This window comes from Aythya ferina (genome assembly GCF_964211825.1).
Source record: "Aythya ferina genome assembly, chromosome: 1".
NCBI classification, from domain to species: Eukaryota; Metazoa; Chordata; class Aves; order Anseriformes; family Anatidae; genus Aythya; species Aythya ferina.
This window is the reverse complement of record NC_140296.1, coordinates 194,418,758-194,441,086: the sequence shown is the minus strand read 5'-3', so window position 1 is coordinate 194,441,086 and position 22,329 is coordinate 194,418,758. Positions and strand designations below refer to the sequence as shown.

General features: G+C 43.8%; 1 protein-coding gene across 1 annotated transcript in view; it reads right to left on the bottom strand.

Moving 5' to 3' along the window:
* Nucleotides 1-17,284, bottom strand: part of PTPN12 (protein tyrosine phosphatase non-receptor type 12) — a 75,228-nt gene extending 57,944 nt beyond the window's left edge. The window contains exon 1 of the mRNA XM_084515341.1: nucleotides 17,094-17,284. Coding sequence (XP_084371467.1) covers nucleotides 17,094-17,192 — 99 coding nt within the window. The 5' untranslated portion in view covers nucleotides 17,193-17,284. The remainder of the gene's footprint in view (nucleotides 1-17,093) is intronic.
* Between the last annotated feature and the right edge of the window lie 5,045 nt (nucleotides 17,285-22,329).

The following is a 22,329-nucleotide window of genomic DNA, read 5'->3' as shown; positions in this document are numbered from 1 at the left end:
AGAACAGAGATATAAAAGGAACATGAAATTTCATGGACAGACTGCTCACTGGGAAGCTAATGCCAACCTACAAGCTACACAGGACTGCCAGGGCAGCGGGGAAGCAGCACTAACACACCTCACAAAGGCAGAGACTCAACCAAGGTGTGGAAGCAAGGCAGGCCGAGCTGCTGTAGTACAGACACTTACATACCTGGCACTGGGCAAGACCTATGCTATCAAGGAAGCAGGTACAAGAAACCTGGCAGGTCATGTGAAGGTGATAGGGAAGGCTATGAAGCTGAGAAAACAAATTTGAGAACCACAGCACATACTGAGTTGGAAGGGACCCAGTGGGTTGCAAGGTACAGGCTTCTCTTTTTGAGGGTATCACATCAGTTTCCCAGAGACATCTCTCACTCCATCCCACAGCAAGAAAACCCCTTTGGTATATAATAAAAATGGTACACTTGAGCAGGCACAAGACCTGGCTAGCTCCAGCAGAACCACCCCCAGTGGTATTTGGTATCCTTGCCAGACAGGAAAAAAAAAAAAAAGAAAAAAGTTTACCACAACTTTTCCCTTTAGAAATGGGAACTTAAAAAAAAAAAAAAAAAAGGAGGAAGTTGAATGAAAGGAAATTATACAGAGCTAAAAAAGTAAAGCATTTGCAAGCAGCACAGGGCCTGTCTCATGCTCTGGGCAGTGCTACCTCCCACTGCCCCGGGAGCCCTCTCAGTGGCAGACTGACTGAACTGAGGATGCCTTCTTTTCTCTCTCTCTCTCAGTATTCACTAGCCAGAATAAAGTGTTAGGCTAGGAGCACGTTTGATATTTAATATTCTGATATTTAATATTCTGAAAGAAACCATATAATACCCTATGATTCAAAAATTCATCTATTCCTCTTCCTTCTCAGTGCAATACACATATTGCTGACTACGTGCAACAGATTTCTTTTTTAAAATCCCTTCCAGGCAGCATAATATAGTCTCCTTGATGCTGCTGCTTTGTCCCAAATACCACAGGTGTACTTATGACAGTTTCCATACCACTTTCACTGTCCATGTTCTGTAAGGCAGTTACTTTCAAGGGAGTGTTCCCTCTACCCAGCTCCTATTTGTCTGACCCATCTTGTACCATTTTGCCTCTGTTTGTATGCTGTCAACCCAAAGAAATCCCCAAACTGCCCTCAGTATGGAAATAATTTCAGGGTTTTCTTCCCTGGTGCACACACACACCACAGGAACGCTGTGCGAGCTGCTCTGTCTTTTTCAGAGCCAATTGCTTTGACAATTTAAATGAACCAGTGGCCCTTCAAAACAAAGGCAATACTGGAAACATCCTGACCAAACACCAACTCAGATAACACTTCCTAGAAGTCTTATTTACACCCTGCCTTCACCCACCCTGCCACCAGTGGTTGGTCAAAGGCAGCAGAGGCACGGCTGAGCAGCACAGTCACCCACTCACCTTTCTCCCCAGTTAATCACACTTATTGCAACGCCCAAAAGATTCTTATTTACATGCCACTAAACAAGCCAGAACTACAAATATTTATAACATTTTAAGATCCTTTCCAAGCAGCCTAAGATAACGTCATTCATATTATTCCTTTGTCCCAAACACCACAATTAGAGTTATTAATATTCAACTCATTTACTTTGTTCAAATAATAGGCCTATCACCTCAGCCTTCACAAAGCAAGAAGTAACTTTCACAAAGCAATACTTCCTTCTAAGCTGATTATTATGTAATTATATTACTAATTATTCCGTATTTAAATATTTAGATGCCATCAAAAGTAAGTTACAAATGCGAATGGATTCATGACATTTGGTGGAACTCTTCAGTTTCCTATTTTAAGGTATTGCAAAATAGGATAAAACAGCAGTAGATTCTTGGCCTTTACATTTTAAAGGCCAATCACAGAGGTAATCTAAAGGAAAGTAACCACTTCAGATACAATTCCTATGGCTGACTTCAGGTTTTAACAAAGTTGTATCGTCTGTGATTAGAGCAGTAAGTGCACAAACTGCATTCACCCACTTCTCTCCTTCCTATGTTAAGAGAGCTAAGAAATGGAATACAGGGGAGAAGAGTTTTTGATGATCTACATGATTATAAGATATGCACAGAGGTATGTCCTACTTTTACAGTTGTTTTTTTTTGTTTGTTTTTAAAGTTTTGTATTAGCCATGTTGCTGCTTCAATTCAAGACCGTTCAGCTCATGGTACAATGAACCACTGGTAGGACACAGTTTTATACCCACAATCAGGCAAAGGTTTTAGCTGGACTCTTTTTACTATGTTTTTTACAGCTGCTATTTATACAATAATTTTAAGATTTTACATATCAGTCACTTACTAGTTGCCCCAGACACTTTTAACATTTTCCTCCTCAGCCTTTTATTTCACTTCTCTTTATTTTTTTCCCCTAAGACTTTAATCTCCTTTATTGCAATTCCTTCCCCATATCAGCCCAAATACTGCTTTTATTCTAACTTGCTACTGACGTTGGCTGCAGCCCACGCTGGCCCATCTAGGAACAGGAAAGTTGCTCAATACCAAATGCCTCCTTTCTCTGTTTATAGATACATTTCAAAAAAATTCTCAGAAAATACTACAGCTGTGGTCAAATTCACATTCTGACTCTGGAAAAACGGAAGCCAAAGACAGAATTAACAAGGTGACAGGGTGAGAAACTACGGCCGCCAACAAATCAGGAGAGACACCGGGCAGATTAGCATCACAAAGCTCACTGTCTGCAGAAACTGGAGTTCTGCCTTGTTTGATTGCAAATACTGGTGACAATTCCTGGCACAAACAGAACTGCTACCCTTTTGCTGCCTCTTTCAGCTCGGTGGATTGCTCAACATGCATTGCAGAACGAGCAGCAGGCTGCTAACCTGCTAACGCAAAGAAGCTGCAAATACCTTGTGGAGTTGACGCTGCATTTTAGCGAGCTGAAATAGGAAGGCATCTCCTGCCTTTGACTGTCTTCCTCCTAAAGCTTTTGCTCTTCACTGCTTTTTTTTCCTCCAAAGTTTTGATCTCCTGCAAGAACAACTGAAGTTTACAGCATCTTACAGAGCACTGAACTTACAGCTGTCAAAATCAGAGGACCAACACTTAATTACACTTTTAGCCAACGGAAAAGTTTGTGAAACCACCAGTCACGGCTCCTCAGGGTGACAAAATAAGTAGATGAAATAGAGCAAATGAGGAAAGTTGCATTACAAAGTTACTTCCTCAGAACAGATCTATCACAGCTGCGCTTGGGAAAGGCTAGACAAGAAAGAATGGAATCTAGAATTTCAGACTAAGATAGGAAAAAGTAAAAGCAAGCAAAGCATGGGTTTCTTTTTTGTTAAAAAAAAAAAAAATGGAAAGTGATGCTACATAGTACTGAATAACTTCTATGGAAGAGGTTGCATTGCTATTTATACTCATTAAATAACTACTTGACTTGCTTTTTGGTTTGAAAACAGGTAAATCTTCAGTCAGCAAAAAATAAAACCTCTAAAATCCTAACGAGGTTACTGCCTACTACAGTATTTCTGGCAAGGAAATGAGCTAGATAATGCGTGCAGTTTGGATTGGGGTGAAAAAATTGTTTCCAAATACCAGAACACCCCACACTTAGTAACATGTTTTAAGTAAGTAGGACACAATTTTCTCAACCTTATTTTCCCTCGATGCAAGAGGCAGCATTCCAAACAAAAATCAATAGTTTTAAAATACCTCGATTTCATTTCAACAGCCAGTTAAGCATCTGCTGCAGCCTGACTTTAAAGAACAGCAGCATTTTTCTAAAGCTCTCGCCTCCTTAATCCTTGTGTGCTGCCTTCCCTTAAAGGCCACCTTCTTCTCATTCCCAGTTTCTAGCATCACGCATCAGTATTCCAGGGGGTAAGGAGAATGGCAATTAATGCTAATGAGCCCAGACAGGAATACACATTTGTCCTTAAGAGACAGTAAGTGCATGACAAGTAATAGGATGAGACATGCAGCATTACTACCTCCTGGCTTTAAAATGCAAACTACAGGAAGGCTTACAGGGAGGCCAAAACGAATCCAGTCACAGCAGCAGTGATTTATCAGTGTCTCACCAGGACACAGCATGCCTTGTGGCGAGCAGCACCTCGTGTCTGAACGCCGATGCACACGCTGCTTGAGAGAAGGTTGCACCACGACCCCAGTGCTGACTGCACTGCTGTTCTCTGTGTGTCGACTGCACCCTTGTAGCTGCCAGGATTTAACGTTTATTTCAAGATAGTCAAACGAGTTCTTTGGGAACCTTGGTGAAAACCAAGCTTGGACAATATGGTTCAATATTAGGGCTCCTCTTGGTGAGGAGACAGATCCATAAGCAGCTGACTGGTCCAATGCTAACACTAGAAAGTTAATCCTGGTGAAATGAACAGGCCATAACATAAAAACTGATAGGGAAGAGCATGCATGATGATTCTTACCAAGGCCATTTCCAATGCAAATAAAGAAAGCCCAACTGAGACAGAAAAAACAGACTTACATTCACAATAACTCTGGAGAAGCTATTTGATCCCTGAAGATGCTTTTAACCAGTCTGGTTAAGCTTCGCTGTCCTGCTTCCCAGGCTTCTTGCCTCACTGTCCAGAGCTCACACACTAAGATTTTTACTTATTAAACACGTTGATCAGAGCTAAACAACATTTGCAAGCTAACTTTCTGTTGAAAAGGATAATAAAACCAACAAAATGCATGGCTAAGCTGTTCTGTACTGAGTTTAAAACCACCCTCAAACAGAGCAGCCAGCTGTACATGGGCCATTTAGTTCAGTAAAACAAACAGGACAAAAAAAAAAAAAAAGACTCATTACCTTCTCTCTTATTATAACCCAACAACTGATCAAGCAATTAATGCTTGCGCAGATGAAAAGGGTACCAAACTACACTACAATTACTTGCCTTCAGTTCCTTAAATCCATAACCTGTATAAGCTAATGCTTGTTCTGAAGAATTTCCCGGCTAAAGGAAGACAAAGATGAGGATGGACAAAGACATTGAACTCATTCACACTGTCCTCCACTCTCTTCTTCCACTCACCCCACAATGGCATCAGTATTCCCAAAACAGTAACAACCGATGGCTTAAAAATGAGGCAACCATCCCGGCACTACAGTGGTAAGGAGAACGGGAGTGAAGTGGAAAAGGAAAGAGAAGCCTTCAAAAGCAGAATGAAACCGAAATATCCAAGACAGCTCTGAGCTGAGATGTGCTGAATCAAATACGCACGCTGTAATTTGCGTATGATCTGACACACGTACTAAGCCCAGTGGAAAACGACGCACTTCGCAGGGGTGATCCAACTACTGGCTGACAGAAACGTACAATTCCCAAAGGGCGTCTTGTTTATACAGTGCTCAGAAGCCAGATCCAACAACCTCAAGACAAATCAAGAGACAGCCGTAGAGGAAGGCAAAAGGAAGCCCACAAGCACCAACATTTCCACCATGCCGTGGAAGAAAATTTTTTGCAGGAGATGCCCTTCAGCAGACACACTTCGCATAAGCTAAGTTCCCCAACAAACTGTTTCTTCTGGAGGCATTCTCAAGCCCCGTTTATAAGCTACATTATTTTTATATACTTTCCACTCCATGTGACACCGACATGCCCACTACGCTGACCTAACACGGGAAGCACAGAAAATCGCAAGCTCTATCCAAACGAATCTTCACTTCAAGCACATCGAGCTGGTGGGCTACATTTCTCTCAACAGAGCATTTCATGTTTTCAGTTGTTGCCAGTCAACAATAAATTCCGCCAGCACACTAGCAGGAATCTGGTATGTTAACAGAAAAAGGAAAAAATAATCATACGAATCTTGTAAGTAAATACTGACTCTTCTGTGACTCTCACTTCTCTTGGAAGAGTTTGCAAGGAACAGCAGCTGGAAAATCTACACGAGTACAACACAAGGAACTCATGACTTCAGGTTTTATAGTGCCATTACTACAGCCCCATCACACCTAAAGGACACAGCACTGAAATGCAAGGACAGAAGGAACTCACTGTTGTATTCATTTACTGGAACTAATTCCGGTGACCCCCTGACGAGCCCTATGAGACCCTTTCACCTGACCAAAACCACGATTGCATTTAATTCAAGGTACTGTCTCTCTCAAAATAAGTCAGTTCATTACTTAATTATATCCCTGAGTTCTCTTTTTACTTTGCTACTGCTTTTCTCAACCTAAATGCATCCTGGCCTGATGCACATTTAATACATTTGGAAGTTATCTTCATCTGTACGAGCTAGAAGTACAACAAGGTAATAATCACTGAGGTTTTAGACACGCACGCAGTTTTTTCACGGGATGATCATTCTCTGCCTTGCTTTAGCAGCCATGGAGCATTTTTTCTACGAATACAGGAAGGGAAGCCTATTATGTATGCTATACGGCTGTACAAACAGGATGCTGCCTTCGTTTTCACACAATCACCAACTTAAACAGCGTGATGCTTTTTTAAATGCTCGAAGGATGCGTTGCTATAGCTCTGCACCCAAAATGCTGTCATGTGTACTAATGTATAAACGGGTAACCTGAGCTCTCCTTCAGGATCTTCTGTATTAGAATTAGACACAGAATTAGCCAGCATTTTAACGGTAAATATTTCCCCTTAGGAAATGGCAGTTTGTAAATGGATTTATTGCAACAGCCTGTTGACATTAGGATATGAACCTTTATTTAAGTTTCACTGGTCCCTCAGTTGAAATCATTCACTTACAAGCTGCAGATTCATGTAATTTGTAAAAACACAGCTAGGCTTCTTCCCTCTGCCATGGTTTCATGTATTCAGGTTTCTACCTTTTTTTTTTTTTTTTTCCAGAACAACAGAAATAGTCAGTTGAAGTCCTAAACAACTTGCAGGCAGCATTTTCACTATAATTAAAAAAAGAATTGAAAGGTCAAATTTCATCATGTTCATTAAAATATTAAGAAAATATCTGGCACCAGTTTAAAGCACATCCGGTGCAATGTTTCTACAGAATATTACAACAATTTCATGGTAATTCCCACAACAATTCTATGGAACAGCCTTTGAAAAACTTCCACTTACAGAGGAAAATATAAAAAGGCTGTGATTATTGTTTTGTGAGTGACTGCAAGGTGGAGTGTCCAGCAGAACAACAACTTAAGGCAGAACATTCAGCTTGAAGAACTGACTTGTGCCCAGAGCTTTGGTGTATTTTATGGCAAAAAGCTGTTAAAGAAAGCAGAATAGGTCACACGTCCCCCTTCTGGGCCTACTCTGCTAAGAGTGGAAAGAACAGAAAAATAAAGCTTTTTATAAAAATAAAGCATTTCTTTACTACAACTCAATTGCAGTGAGAGGCTCGAGTACTTTACCTGCCTAAAATCATTGTCATTTTTCTCCATTCACATTCACACGCAGCTATATTTATACTACCTCACAGGAAACAAGTTAGTGTTCGTTTTACTTGTTTGTTTGGTCATAATAAAAACGCATCTTTGGGTAGCCACCTATGCTGCTAAAAATGGAAGTCTCAAAAAAAAAAAAAAAAAAAAACCTGTGAAAGAAAAGATACTTACAGCGATCTGGGGAGACTCGCAATATCTACGAGATTATTTCCTTCCTTTAACAGTTTGTGCAACAGGGCTGCTGCCCGAGAGGCAATTTATTCTAAATTTGTTTCTGCAGGAATTCCCAGTTCTTGAAGCAGTTAAACTAACCTACATATACCCTTCCCTCTAGAACAGGGCTTCATTTTCCAGTTTTATTTTGAGCTAAATTGTTCCCTTGAGTGCTCCTACAGGACACCTGTATTCATTTCAATTAACAATTACCTGCTTGCTCAAATTATCAGAATATGTAAGAGGCAGTAACTAATAACGAAAGCAGAGCTTTGCCTTGCAATCCTGTTTTTTATATAAGAGGGCAAAGATTGAAGTACAAAATAAACAAAGATTTAAGACTGCCTTTCCACGTGTAGAAAATCAGTAAAAAAAAAAAAAAAAAAGAAAAAAGAAGGAGTACATTGCAAAAACACAAAACCCAATGCATTTACCACCAAGTCACCACCTTATGAATCCAAGGTGGCCATGATCTAAGTGCAGTGCCCTATTCATATCACTTGTGCTGTTTGTTGAGCTTTTTATGGCAATTATTCAGTTCTGTGCAAAGACTGAACAAATACTGGGCAACAAACCTAATAAAAGCTGTGCAAGGAGGAAGCTACACGCAGGCACCACGCATGTTACCAGGACACCGAGTGCCTTGGGGGAAAAAGGCACTGCTCCACCACAGGGTTATGCATTAGAGAGTCAAATACAGTCAAATGAGAAGTGAACCACTTAGGAGCAGAGTGGAACAAAGTGCTTTTAGAAGCTGTGGGGAACACCACTTGTGCTTCTCAAGAGCTGTGCAGCTCCCACAGCAGGGGGCATTTCAGCATGATGCATTATGTACATGGCAAGTCCCTTGAACGCTCACAGAAAGGACACCCACATAACATCATCTGAACTGGGAACCAGTCGTTCACAGACAGCTGTGTCCTCCAAGTACCACCAGAGGAAGTATCAGATAAGACTAACGCCGTACTAACAGAGGGAAAGCCAACATCTATCCGGGAAACCAAACAATGGAACAGAAGTTAAAAATTCTGGACAAAGCATCCCCTGAAACTCTCGAAGGTGGTGAGTAGCTTGGAGGCATGCCTACTGGTCTCTGAAGTCCAGCCAAACCTTCATGGACTGGAGTCTTGTCTCCACAGCTGCAGACATCCAGCTCAGCACAGAAATGGAGTTCTCATCCCCAGTATTGACCTGACAGCAGATATATACAGTACAGCTCCGCTACCAAAGCTACCAGCCCATTCCCAACAAAAGCATGAAGACCAGACCATGCCAATCACGTGCCATGGTCTTTAGAGCCTCCCATTGAGATTCCTTTGTTAGCTTTGTCTTGAATAAGAAGTCTTGGCCCCTCATTTCCATTGTAGCCCTGCTGCACAGCTGAGAGATGGTCATCTGCCTTTCCAGAACCAAAATAAGAACTGCTCTTAATCTCACTGATCCATGCAGAGGCTGCGTTTCCTGCGATCACAAAGGGTACAAGACATCTGTGCTTTTTTAGATAAAAACAAAAAGCAGATGTCATCCACATGTGCCAATAAGAATGACAAGACAAGACAGATCCACTAGACAAATGCAACAAGATGCAAAATTGTTCAAGACGACACCACCAAAACACTGACCTTAGAAAAATAAACACCGCCAGCTAGAACTTAAAAGACTACTTAAGAAGGAAGTTAATGTAAGACCAGTTTGTTTAAAATTTGCAAGTTCAGTATTTTAACGAAGTAAGAGATTAAAGTCGTGCATATGATCTTTAAAGCAATATGGCTTTAACTAAGTTAATTACCCCATAGGAGACTGACGCTTTCCAGCCCATTAGTTTAGACACAAAACTAGTAGCACGACACACTTAAACGTTACTGAGATACATTAGTTTCAAGAATCAAGGCTTGCTCTCCAACATATGCAAAGCTAAGGCTATAACTCTTCCTCCAAATAGAAAGGAACCCAAATTACATGGAGAAGCTTATGACCACTGAACTGTGTTGGATGTCTCTGCCAGTGAACTAAAAACTGAACACGACAACCAATTCATACAGCACTTACTAATTTCAGTCCCCTGATTTAGTTGCCCATGGCACATTAATAAATCCGGCCAATTCAATTGTTTTACTACATTAAGGGAGCTCAGAAGTAAAATAAATAACACAATTAACTGTCAGAAGTATCGCGGCAGAACTTCCTTCCAAACTGCTGATGCTTCCTTCTAGCAATCCAAATGAATGAAACTTATCTTTAGTTGCTTTTGTTCCTTTGTTCTCATGGACCTCTCAGTTCATGAGACAACATCATTCATAGCTTCAGTCCTCTTATAATAGCTACTTATTTTTCCTTCTTGAAGTCACTGGCTACATCAGCTTGCTACTTTTTACAGCTGCTAATTCTAAACCTTTCTTTCAAAAGGTACTTCCATTAAAGCCAGGATGGCTGTAAGCTTTCCCACAAAGTGGTTACCACCAACAAAATTACCTTTTAAAGGAATTAAAATCTCAGTCTGTAGCAAGATAGCAGGAAAAATCAGGTCAAACAAACTAGGTCATCCACTTATACCTCTATTTATCCAGTACCTTTGGGGAATTTTTCTACCTTCTCTTTTTAGAATGAACGAAATTCTTACACAGCTAAAGTGGATGGCAAGAGAGTAGCTAGCAGAGGCCCTCTGAGATAAAAGCTGTAACTTTCCAATGCAAATCTCACAGCGCCTCAATCATCCTGACATGCTCTTGAAAGATACTATGAAACAGTGGTTCCCAGCCTAGAAGGATGGTCCTAAACTCTGATGGGCTTCACCACGCTTTTCTCCTCCTAATCTTTTGCTTAACTCGCTGTTGTGCTCTCAGCCTTCCTAGTCAGGCTTCTAGCTTAATTCTTGTACTGTCCTGGTGGCGCTGGGTCAGAACATGGCATCACTCCGGGGAGGTGCAGGAGGATTTGAGACAAATCCACCAAAGCAGCCGCACCCAGTGACTCCTACTTCTGGATCAAGAACTCCACAGCGGGATCAGAGTGTCCTCCTTCACGGATGCATTCTGACCAGATCTCTCTGAAACAAATTAATGAGTTAAGTTTCTACTGGTAAGTTTTATTGTCTGATGAAGCAGGAAAACAAGGAGCTCAGCCCCTTTCCAACTTTCATTTGCTACTTAATAGAAATGGAAATGCATATTCATGCCTTGCTTACAGCAAATATACACAGCTGAGTTATCCCAGATGGCATGGACATGACCATAGCAGTGGTGGAGTGCCACCAGCCCAGGGAAAACACCAGGATACAAGTGCTGTACTTCCTAGCAGCAAAAAGAGCTTCTCCTCTACCCATTAACTTATGCTCTGCTCAATTCCACACCTGACCTTTAACGCTGATGCCTCTCTCTAAGTAAAGAGGATTTTTAAGAAACCAAGAAAATCATCATCTGGGCTCTGACTTCAGTTCTAAGACTGTGTACTCAAGGCACCACCACAGTTTTGTCTTCCCCCAGCACTAACAAACGCGTTACTATTCTCCCTGTGCTGAAGTGCCCTACATACTGAACATATTACAGCACTACTGGAGCAGTGCAAGTCCCTTTAGCACAAAATCCATCAATCTTACATACTGACAAGCAAGAAAATCAAACGCTTTTCTGTTTATGACAAATTAAGGCCTTTAAGATGAATTTGAAAAGCTTTGGCCCTAACTATTAAAAACTTCCTATGGGCAAATGTATGCACATGAGATAAGCAGGTATTCAGATTAACCTCTCCTGGGCTGCAGAGCCGGTGAGTTACGTTTGGCAGTAACACTACACAGCAGAAACACCCCACACATCAGTTTTAAGGTTAGTTATGTACACCTCAAAACAAGAAACTGTTTCTGTGTAATATAAATTGTTTCTGCAGAAATTATATAGATATAAGCACAATAATGTGTATATATACACATGTATCTGCGTGTATGTAGAGCTCCAGACCCATGGAGCCTAGCATAGATGAACTGTGGTCACCTGAGACATGTACCTACAGATTTCTCTCTCTGCATCTATCTACATATAGCTATATATATGTGTTTGTACATATATGCATGTATATATACACACACCAAAGTTATGGTAGGACTGCAATCTTAATAAAAGCTAAGTATTTGACGCACCATTTAAATTATTTAGGATGTGTGCTGTATGCCACAAGGTGCAAGGTCAAGATTATCACTTGCTCCTCCTGAATAATCTAATAATACCCCAAATCAGTACACAAACCTTTGATACATAAGACCAGGAGACTTGCATGCTGCTGTCTTCAGAGGCTGAGCAAACAGAACTTGTTACCATGCGAGTTATTTGACAAAACCCAGAGCGTTGCCCAACCACGTTGTTTTAGTTTCATCTGCCTGAAAGAACAACGGCAACTTTAGGCCAAGTTTGCAAGTTCTTACACCCCAGGGTGACGACAGGAGTTCTGTGGTTGTATTCAGCCACCCCTAGGAAAATTCAGAGTGGCATCTTGGAAACAGCAGCAGCAGCACTCATTTCCTCAGGAGACGACAAAAAAAAAAAAAAGTTTAAATATATTGATGTTCATAGAAAGTTGCATTTTGTGCAACACTTCAAGAACAGCATTTCACCAAATTCCAGAAGCTTCTTAAGTTAAGGGTTACTGAAAATATTATTCAGTCGTATTGCTCCAGCCAGAAGTAGCCTACATAAATGGAGCTTTATGGCCGGCCCTTATGACTTAGCATTGCTCACAATGAAGTAATTTTTCCCCCCACACCCCCGACCAAACCAACGGCAGTCAATGAAACGCAGCTAGCAGGAATACACTTCAAAAACACATTAACGCTCAAAGTAATGCCTAATATGGAAGACGAACAAGACCAGAGACAACTTCGACTCTGAAATTTTAAGGCTGCAAACCCTTCAAAGTGCTGCCCCAGCTGCCTGTGACCCATTGCACAGCTGTAAAAGCAGAGCTCCTCGCAACGTGCCGCTGCACTGCATGCTCACCGTCCTTCTCCCCAAGGCCATCAACCCTGGGAGCATGCTCGCAGGAAGACAAGTGCTCAGAACTGGTGACGGTTGCTCAAAATCCCCCCAGGTTACGTGAATTTCCCCCAGAACTTGTTTTTACACCAATCACTTTTTAAATCTTAAATATATATATATATAGGTATATATATATATATATATATAACAATTAACCTGTTTGTGAAAGTCTAGCTGACACTACCCGAGTGTTTTTCCTACTTTAGCCTTAGCAGATAGAAATTATTTCTCTTCAAAAGGCACCGTGTGTTTTATGATGCAGAGGATGAAGACTAAGCAGAGAATTCATGTTTCAGATTATGTTACAAGCAAGAGACTCATTCAGTAAGTAAATACTAGAAAACAACACAAAAAATACATGTATAGACATTGATTTTTTTTTTATTATTTTTTAAGAGAAGTAATTGGTAATGTAATTCTGGAGGCATAGCAGTCTTACCCTTCTCTGCTAATTTTCCTGATTATATACTTGCTCTATAAAATTGAAAAGTACATTCACAGATACACCTGAGATACATCAGTGGTATTTAAATTGAGAAAGTTTACACAAATGCACATTAATATACAGACAAGCTTTTAAGAAGGTTGTCTAAGTGCTATGGTTGCAATTGAATGTATTATTTGTGATCTCTTTAATGCTGTATTAGACAGTACAGGAATTAGAACAAAATCCATGGTGTGTTTATCATTATTACATGGACTTCTACTACATATCTCAGTCACCTTGATTGGTAATTTAGAGCAGCCTAGATTGTTATTTCATTTTTAGTAGTCTCATCTCAGGTATTTTAGACGTGATCCTTGGAAGTAAAGCACATCCCACCTCCCCTTTTTTCACCAAAAAAAAAAAAAAAAAAAAAAAGAGGCAGAAGTATTTAAAAATAAAAACTTAAAAAGTTAATAAATAAAACAACCAAGAGATTAAGAGTGGCATCTATCATAAAGTCTACCTTTCATCCACTTCAAATGAATGGCCCATTCAAAATCCCTTTCATACTGTAGAACACAGCGCAAGTTCTTCAGTGTCTCAAAACCTATGAGTTAGCTTAGATGGATTAAACAGAAGACAGCCAGGGGTCTCCTACAGAATACCCAAAAGAGAAGCCAGAAACACCTTCAGCCATTCTCTGTGCTCCATTAAAACAGATTAGCCAGGGGTATAACTCCAAATATTAGGTCAAACTGTCATACTCTGCAAAACATTTGAAAAAAATGATTATTTTTTTTTTTTTAACAAAATGCTTTTCACCATTCATATTTCAGTTGTCCTGTAAAGATATCAATCTACCTCAGAGAACTGATAGCAATGACAGTAGCAGAACACTGTTGCTGGATTACTGCATAAATGTGTTAGCTGTGAACACATTAAATGTAAACCAGCAACAGTATTTATAGAAGTCTACCTAAAATCTGGAAGCTAGAACTGTTTGCTCCACATGGACCTTGGAATTGCAATCCTGGTTTGAGATGAGTCCTGTTCATTAGAGGAATTCAGAATCCAGACCAGACTGCTTGTGAACACACAACAATACAATGCACGACACAACACAAGGAAGCAATCTGTACTCCACCTTGCCCTAATACCGGTGTCAGCTTTGATGTACTTTAACCATACATTGGCCAGACCCAACCTGCATTATTTGAGGAAATGCCCACTTGCCCCTAGAGCCACAGAGCAGAGCTCATTGGCAAGACCCACTGGCAAATGAGCGATATGCTGCTGCCAAACGACACACTTCATTTCCACCTCATTGTGTGCACCCATAATGCTCAAGTGATCTACTAATAAAGTCCTGCTTACTTTCCAGTGCAAACTAATTAAAATTAAATACATTTGACTGCCAGTAAAAGGCTCGTTATTGGTGCCTACGCTGTGTAATTTATCTTGCAAGAGGGAAAATAAATAATTAAGTCACCTCTCCACCTTCCGAGTGGAACATGTCTTCAGGGATGTCAACGGCACTATGAAGTAGCAGTCAGATTTATCTGTGCTATGGCCTTTCAGTAACATTCAGCCAGGCTAACCAGAAGCCTTCAGTCACCCACAGCCTACCCGCACACAGCTGTAGCTCTCCTACCACCTCTTCCAGAGCTCCATGGCACTTGTCTGTCAAGCACCTTTAGTTCATTCACTCGGTCCCAAATATAATTCTCTAAGTCAGCTACTCAACACAGTCAAAGGCGATAAAGACATGAAAATAAAGAACTGTTTTCAATTGCATTCACTCAGTATTCCTCTCCTATTTTTAGATTCCATTTTGACTTGGAAATGAAGCGATGAGTAACAGCAATTCCTTTTCTACACACTTGCCGTTGCGGTGCAGCGACAATACATCCTGCACTTAAATGAGAACATAATTCCTCCCCAGAAAATCACTACTGGAACCTACAGAAAAGATAATACAGAAGCTTTTTACCCCCTTCATCTCCCCTCCTCTCTCCAATCATTATAATGAGTATCTAAGCATTGGTCTGTAAAAAATGAACAAAACAAAAACCAACAAACACAACAGCAAATGACATGCCCTCAGTGAAAAATAATTGGTAATTACGATTCTCATTGCTACACTAATCTGTATCTGCTTTGGTACGTGCAGGTGAATACTGAGACTGATGGGAACACTTCTGTCAGCGAGCAGCATCCCGGTTTCCTGGTTTCCCTATCACTTCCTATGCAGAAGCAGCATGCAGGTTGGAAACAGAAAGCGTTAAGAGCACAAAAGAAATCTTGAACGTGATCCTTTCCAAAGCATTTAACACTTCTGCAGGCAGTACACCTTTTCCCTGAAACGCCTCGCTAGTTGGTCTCCGTGACCCTATTTTCCCATTTTTAGCAGCATTCTTTCCTTACTGCTCTGAGAGCAAAGGGAAAGCTCAGGGCTCCACATCCGAAAGCTACACAAACAATGCGCTGTCAGGAACAGAACAGAAACCAAACCGACTTTTCCATACAGAGCGGGGACTATTTAGGAGAAAGGATGGCAAAACTATTGTTTAGGCTTTGTTACAGTCCAACTGCATGCGTTAGACTGCTTATCAGACCTGAAATGGTAGCAGCTGATTACCGGATCTAATTCATACAGCATTTAACAGAGGAGATATTAGAAGCCCTGCATTTTCTAGGCCACCCTTTCTGGTCCACTTGAACCAGACTCCCCAGTACTAGATGTCAGCGTGCGTTTAATAGCAATTATATCACGAAACCCATCCCTTAACCTCCCCGTTACCCAGGGATGCTGCTGCCCCAGAGCTGTGCCCCAACTCGGGGGCAGCCCCTCGGCTCCCCCCATTCCCCCTGCCTTTCCCACAGGCCGGCTGCTTGCCCTGAGCTTGCCCCAGCCCCTGGCAGCTCGGTGGCCCGGGGCTGCCCTTCCCCGGCCCCGTTTCCTCCCGCAGCCCTCTCCCAGCCCTTGCGCAACATCCGCAGCCCCGATGCGACATTTCCATCCCGTTTTTTTTTTTTGTTTTTTTTTTTTGTTCTTCCCGGACCATTAGGGAAGGCTGACAGCTCCGAAGGCTGGCAGAAGGGTTTGATCCCAAACAGCGCCAGAGGATAACAATAATAGTAATAATAAGGCGAACCGGGGGGGGGGGGGGATGCTCGCTTTTCCCTCTCCTTCGGGTCCAGCCGGGTTTTTCTGTGCTTTTTTTTAGGGACTTCGCCGGGGCTGCTCGATCCCAATCATTGTGCGATTCAGGAGGCAGATGGCCTCCAGCGGGTTCGCAGCCCGATCAAAAGGGGGAAACGGAGCCGGCATGAGGGGGAAATCCTCTGCTGAACGCCCCCCTTCTCCCCAGCACACCGCCGCGCTGGGCAGGGGCTGGCGGGGAGCTGGGCTGGGCTGGGAGGAAGAAAGGCCGAGGGATGCAGGCAGGGCTGCCATGGGGGATGGGGAGCTGGTGGGAAGGGAAGGGGAATATCCCTCCCAGGGAGGCTCAGGGCATTTAACCCGTCTCCTGGCAGGGAGCAGGGGTGCTCACCGGGCAGATGAAGGGGTAGGCATGGCCGGCAAGGAGAGGGGCTCCCCCTCAGCCCCTCCCCAGCCTCCTCTGCCCCCTTCATCTGCTGGGGGGGTTCCTGGTCAATTGGGTTTAATTCTGCCTCTCAGCGTGAGCAACCCCTCGGGAGGGGTTTGAGCAGGGAATGGGGGCTCATCACTCCCAGGGGGGCGGTTATAGGGATACACCCCGGTTACGGGGCCAACCCCGGTTATAGGGTTACCCCCCGGTTATGGGGCCAGCCCCATTTACAGGGATAACCCCGTTATGGGCCCATACCCCTGTTATCAGGGTACCCCCCGGTTATGGGGCTAGCCCCCCGGTTCTGGGGTACCCCCAACCAACCCCTACGAGTGTGGGGGACCACGGGAGGCCCCTGCCCAGCTCGGGGGCCACCCGACGGCACCTCACGGTGCTCCCCCCCCCTCGGAGACCCCCCCTCGGCCCCTCACCATGAAGTCGGAGGCGAAGTTGTCTTCCCCATTGTGGTCCGTGTCCTTCATGGACTGCACCCGCCGGATGAATCTCCTCAGGATCTCCTCCTGGCTCATCCTGCCCCGCCGGGCGGGAGCCCCCCCAGCCCCGGCCGTTCGCTCGTTCGTTCGTTCGCTCGTTCTCCGCCTCGAGCCCCCTTCCGCCGCCCTCCCTCGCCTCTCCTCGCCCTGCCGGCCCGGCTCCCGGCTCCCCACCCCGCTCAGAGCTGCCCGGCCGCCCCCTCCATCTCCCCTCCCTCCGCCCGACCCTCCCCGGGCGCCGCCGCCACAGGGACACGACGAAATCCCCTCCTCCTCCTGCCCCCCCCACCCTCCCTACGCAGGCGCGGCACCCGCCGCCCCGGCCTGAAGAAGAGGCCCGCCCCCTCTTCTCTCCCATTGGCTATTCCCCCACGGTTCCCTCATCCTATTGGCCGTCCGTCACGCTCATCAGCGCCTAGCCCGGCCTCGGGGGAGAACTCCGTTCCGCTCTTCGCCTCGCCCAGCCGCGCCGGCCCCTCCCGTTTCCCACGGATGGGACCTTCCGCCGGGCGCCGAGCGGAGCTGTGGACGGGACCACTTGGAAGGCGGAGGGGGAGGGAGCGAGCCCGAGCGGAGCGCGGCGCCGTTCGCTCCGGCTGGAGCACAATGGGGGCGCCGCTGGGTGCCGGCGGCCCCGGGGCCGGCATGCCCGGGACCTGTAGGCGCAGCCGGCTCCTTATCCCCGCTGAAGGGCCGGCTCCCGGCGGTGCCCGCCGTCCCCCCTGTCCCGTAGCGGCCCGCCGGGGAAGGGCCGTGCCGGGTGGGGAGCCCGGAGCCGGGGAGAAGTGACCGAGGCGGGGCGAAGGGCGCCCCGCGGGGCCGGGCAGGGCGGCGGGCGAGCTGTGGGGAGCGGCGGGAAGATGGCGGCCGGGGGCTGAGGGGAGCGCTCCCCGGCGCTGTTTCGGCACGGTTTTTAATAAAAATCGCCTCACGAAACGCCGCCCGGGGGCATGGGGGGTCGTGTGGCAGCGGCTGCTCCAACCGCTGGGCACGCAGCTGAGGGGCACGGGCTGTGCCCCGTGCTGGGGGTGCCCCCCGGGCCGTCAGTCCTTACCAGAAAATACCTTAAATTTGAAAATACCTTAAATTTCCTCCTTCCACGTTACGGGATGTTTTGGCAGGGTCGAAGCATTAAGAGCCATGATGAAAGGGTGCTATTTCTGCCTTTTTCTCCACGTTAAGAAGTGAATTCATTGTCACCTCGTATTAATGTTAATTATGTTTAAAATATTTGTGCTGCGTTTGTATTTGGCTTCAATAAAATCAAAAAGGAAAAATTAAACTTCCACGTCTATTATTTTTTTTTTTTTAAAAAGTGCTTCTCAACAGAGAGATTTTAAAGTTAATTCTTCTGAAATTGTCTTAGCATGTTTTTTTTTTTTTTTTTTTTTTTAAAAAAAAAGCCACTAGAAATCTTCAGTACACCTGTGCACAGAAATACATGCCTATTCTTTATAAGGAAAGATTAATTAGCCTCACTAAGCATTGTCTTCATGTTTGGTGCCTTGATTACATGTATAACTTCTGCTTCATCACAACTTCGGCTTCAGCAAAGCAAAATAATTTGAGGTATGTTGTATAAAGCCTCACAGCATGATAAATATACCACATAAAGTCTCTTTAAGTACAGTTTTATCAATGAAGAGGTGTGTGGCCTTTATGGGCGTAGCTGGTCCTATAAAACCTTGTAACAGACTCATGATGAAGTTCCACACAGAGAAGCATTACCTGGTTAAAGCACCCTGCCACGTCACCCCTTTCTATCCCCTCAAAGCATCGCTCCTACCTGCTGCAGCGCCATGCCATTGTGGGACGGTGCAATAAACCAGGCCATGGAACTGAGCTGTGATACAATCCCCCAGGAAAGCTACTTTTTCTTCTTAGGTGATTCAATTAAGCTGGCTTTGCTACAGAAGCAAGCCTACGTATTAGCTTGGTCTTCCTGTGGTGGTTGAAGGTGTTACTGGTTTAGAACGACCGCCAAAGATCACCGCCTTTACAGCAGAATTAGCAAAATGGCATGTTTTGGCCAATTCAGTGCCCGTTAATATCAGCTTCCCCATGAAAGAAGGTTTGAGCTATGTAAGATGTCAGATTCTGAACTGCAGCTGTTAGAAGGACACGTTTCCTTCTGTTACATCTGCTGCAGAAGCAGTCATCTCTGGCAGAGGGGCAGGCTGGAAAATTCAGAGGGTTAGCATTTTCGCATGGTTTGCCAGAGACGGCAGCCTCCTGTAAAAGGGTTGGGTTTTAGCAGTTGATGTTCATGGAGGCTAACGTGTGGCAGACTTAAGGACACGTCAAGGAACTGCTGCTAGGGAGACAGTTCTGTGCTGAGGCAGTGAGGCTTGAAGAGCTCCCCGCTGCACTGGAACCTCCTTTTCACTGCACGTGGATGTTGAGGTCTGAGCATCCCACGCAAGCACATCAGCAGTCAGTGCCCAGGCTCCTCTTCATGTCCTTCGCACCCTCTCCCTAAGTATCAGCCCCAAAGAGCCCCAAAGATGCCTGCTTTTCTTGCTTTAATCCCTCTCTTCATTCTCCTTTTCCTCCAAGCCTCCTCTTTCCCCTCCATCAACAAGCAGCGTTAAAGGCACATACAGAAGAAAAGAAAAGGGCATAGCTGTGACTGGTATCATCAGATAACCTTTTCGTGGCACCTTGCTTGATTTCCTTCTGCTTCAGGGAAGGTCGCTTCATTTGCTCAGCAGTCACCCTGGCAAACCTGATCACAGTGCCAGATGGCATGTAATTTTAGAAAAGTGATAGCTGAGACTAAGCAACCAGCTGAAGAAAAGTCTTGAATGTGGTATGGTCTTCTTTACTCATTTATCCATACAACAGAATTACAGAGGACTTGATAGGAGGGAAGGAAAGGTCACAATTTATTGCGCTTGGATCTCACATCATTATTGCCTTCCATTAAAGGACCCAAGTTTTCAATCTGTCTGATAATCGATCGTTGCGTCGTAATAAACTGTTTTACATTAGCAAGTGTAACAGTGACCTTTCCTCTGGGTTAACTGATAAGAAGAGTATATATAGTCTCAGGGGAAAAAAAATAAAATAATAAAAAAAAAAAGCCCCCCTATCCAGGCCTGTGCTACTAGCCAAAACAGAGGTATATACAAAACACAGCAATTAGAAATACCTGGGTGGAGACCTTTGCCTAGCACTGTTTGCATATGCATGTGTACTTGTTAGGGTTGCCAGATATTCCTGAGCACAAACCCCTTTTTATCACCAGTTTTATCTCCCTCAGCCCTGCAAATGTTGCACTTGGCCGTCTCATCTCTTTGCTCTGAACACAGAAACTTGAACTTTCAACAGCAGAAGTAGTGCTTTAACAGAGACTTTTGATCTGAAACTCTTACCGCCTGGGTTAAACCCAGACACCTGACCAATGCAGCATGTGTGCATGAGTGTGTATTTGTGTAACTGTGGGAGAGCGGCGGAAAAAGAGTGTGATGCAGGCCAAATTACTCACACTATAGATAGAACAGGAAGCTGAAATCAAAATCTGTAGAAGTAAATTGTGGTCATCTTAACAATCTATGTGAGTACGGTCCTTGGAAAAAGTCAAGCAGATCACCTACAGCTTGTCTGCCATCAATCCCATTTTGCTGTGTCATGTACTACATCAGCTGCCACAAGGAAGGAGGTCTAGTTTTAATGTTCAAAGGTAGCTCCGGTTCCCACGGGGTAAGCATGTGCGGACTGGAAAATGCATTTCCTGGCATGCAGGCTGTGCTTGTGCCCAGGCAATGGATGGGAGCAGCAATCTTCCCAGCTCATCCAGATGCGGAGGTTTCCCAAGGACAGCAGTGGACCACAGGCAATCCTCAAAGCTGTGTTCTCGAGCATGAGCTTGGAGCCATGTGCAAAAACCATTTCTCCCTAAAACTGAGCTCCAGAAAGACATCAAAGAACTGCTGGGGAGGGAGCTAAGAGAACCCTACAACTCCAAGCAACATCATCTCCTATGTTTTCGTTCCTCTGCACAGCAAAACAAGACTTTGTGTTTTCCTTGTAAATTGGCATGACTGCATTACAGTCACAGTTGACTTCATCACCATTTTCTCCTCCCCCTTGCAATAATCACTCTCCGATTTGGGCTACCAGCTTGGATTAAGATTAGTAATACAGGTGTGCAATTACTAATGCATTGCTGTACTTGCAACTAAATTCTGGTCAATATATCTTGTACATGGAAGTACTTTTGTAGTCAAGATTATTTAGAATAAAAAATAGAGGCTAACAGTCATAAGTATTAAAAAGACACTCCTGGAATATACACGTAAGAACAGTTGGTAGGATATTTTCTAAAAAAGTGGCATTTTCAGGGATAAATGTTATTTCTATAAAAGTTAAATATTCAACAGGAAACAATTTTGCCAAAGTTTCTCTGCTTTCTGACAAAGACAAAGCATTCTTATATTTACTGATGCAGAAATGTCTTTACCATTGAAGACAGTACAATTTGGGATAGGGACCCAGGACATGAAAGAACTGGAACATAGAATATAAATGCCAGGAAGCTGTTCAACAGCTCAAGGGTACACATAAAATGTTAAACTAAGTCCAAATGAAACATTTGTCTTTGATCTGACAAACAGAAAAGCAATGTGTCTCTCCACAAATGTCCAAATGTTTCATGCTCCTTGAAAATACTTAGCTGAAACATTTGGGAATATCAGCATCAAGTACTTTTTGTATACACTGACCCTCAGAACATTTTTGTGTTTAGTCATTTATGTGTCTGAGGAGGTTAAAAATAATCCTATCGGGTTTCCTTTTGATCGCAAGTTACATTTTGGCCACTTAGATTACAAGCAACAAACTAACCAAGAGGAATCCCTACGGATTCTCAAAACACCCATTTTGAACACAAAGGACGTTAGGAACATTAAATCTGAGGAAGATGCATTGTAACCTTTGTCTACAACAAATAAATTGAATTTCAGATTTAAGGCCGAAACTAATCTCATTTTAAATGAGTCATAAAGACCTGATCAGTGTCTTTATAATATGTTCCATTCATACTAATTAAGTGCCATGTGACCCTTGAATTTCTTGACATTTGCCTCTATTACTCTCAGTTAGGCAATGACAGACTCCTCTTCTATAATTACCGCTGAAAATATTTCTACTACAGTTGAATGTTATGTGGCTT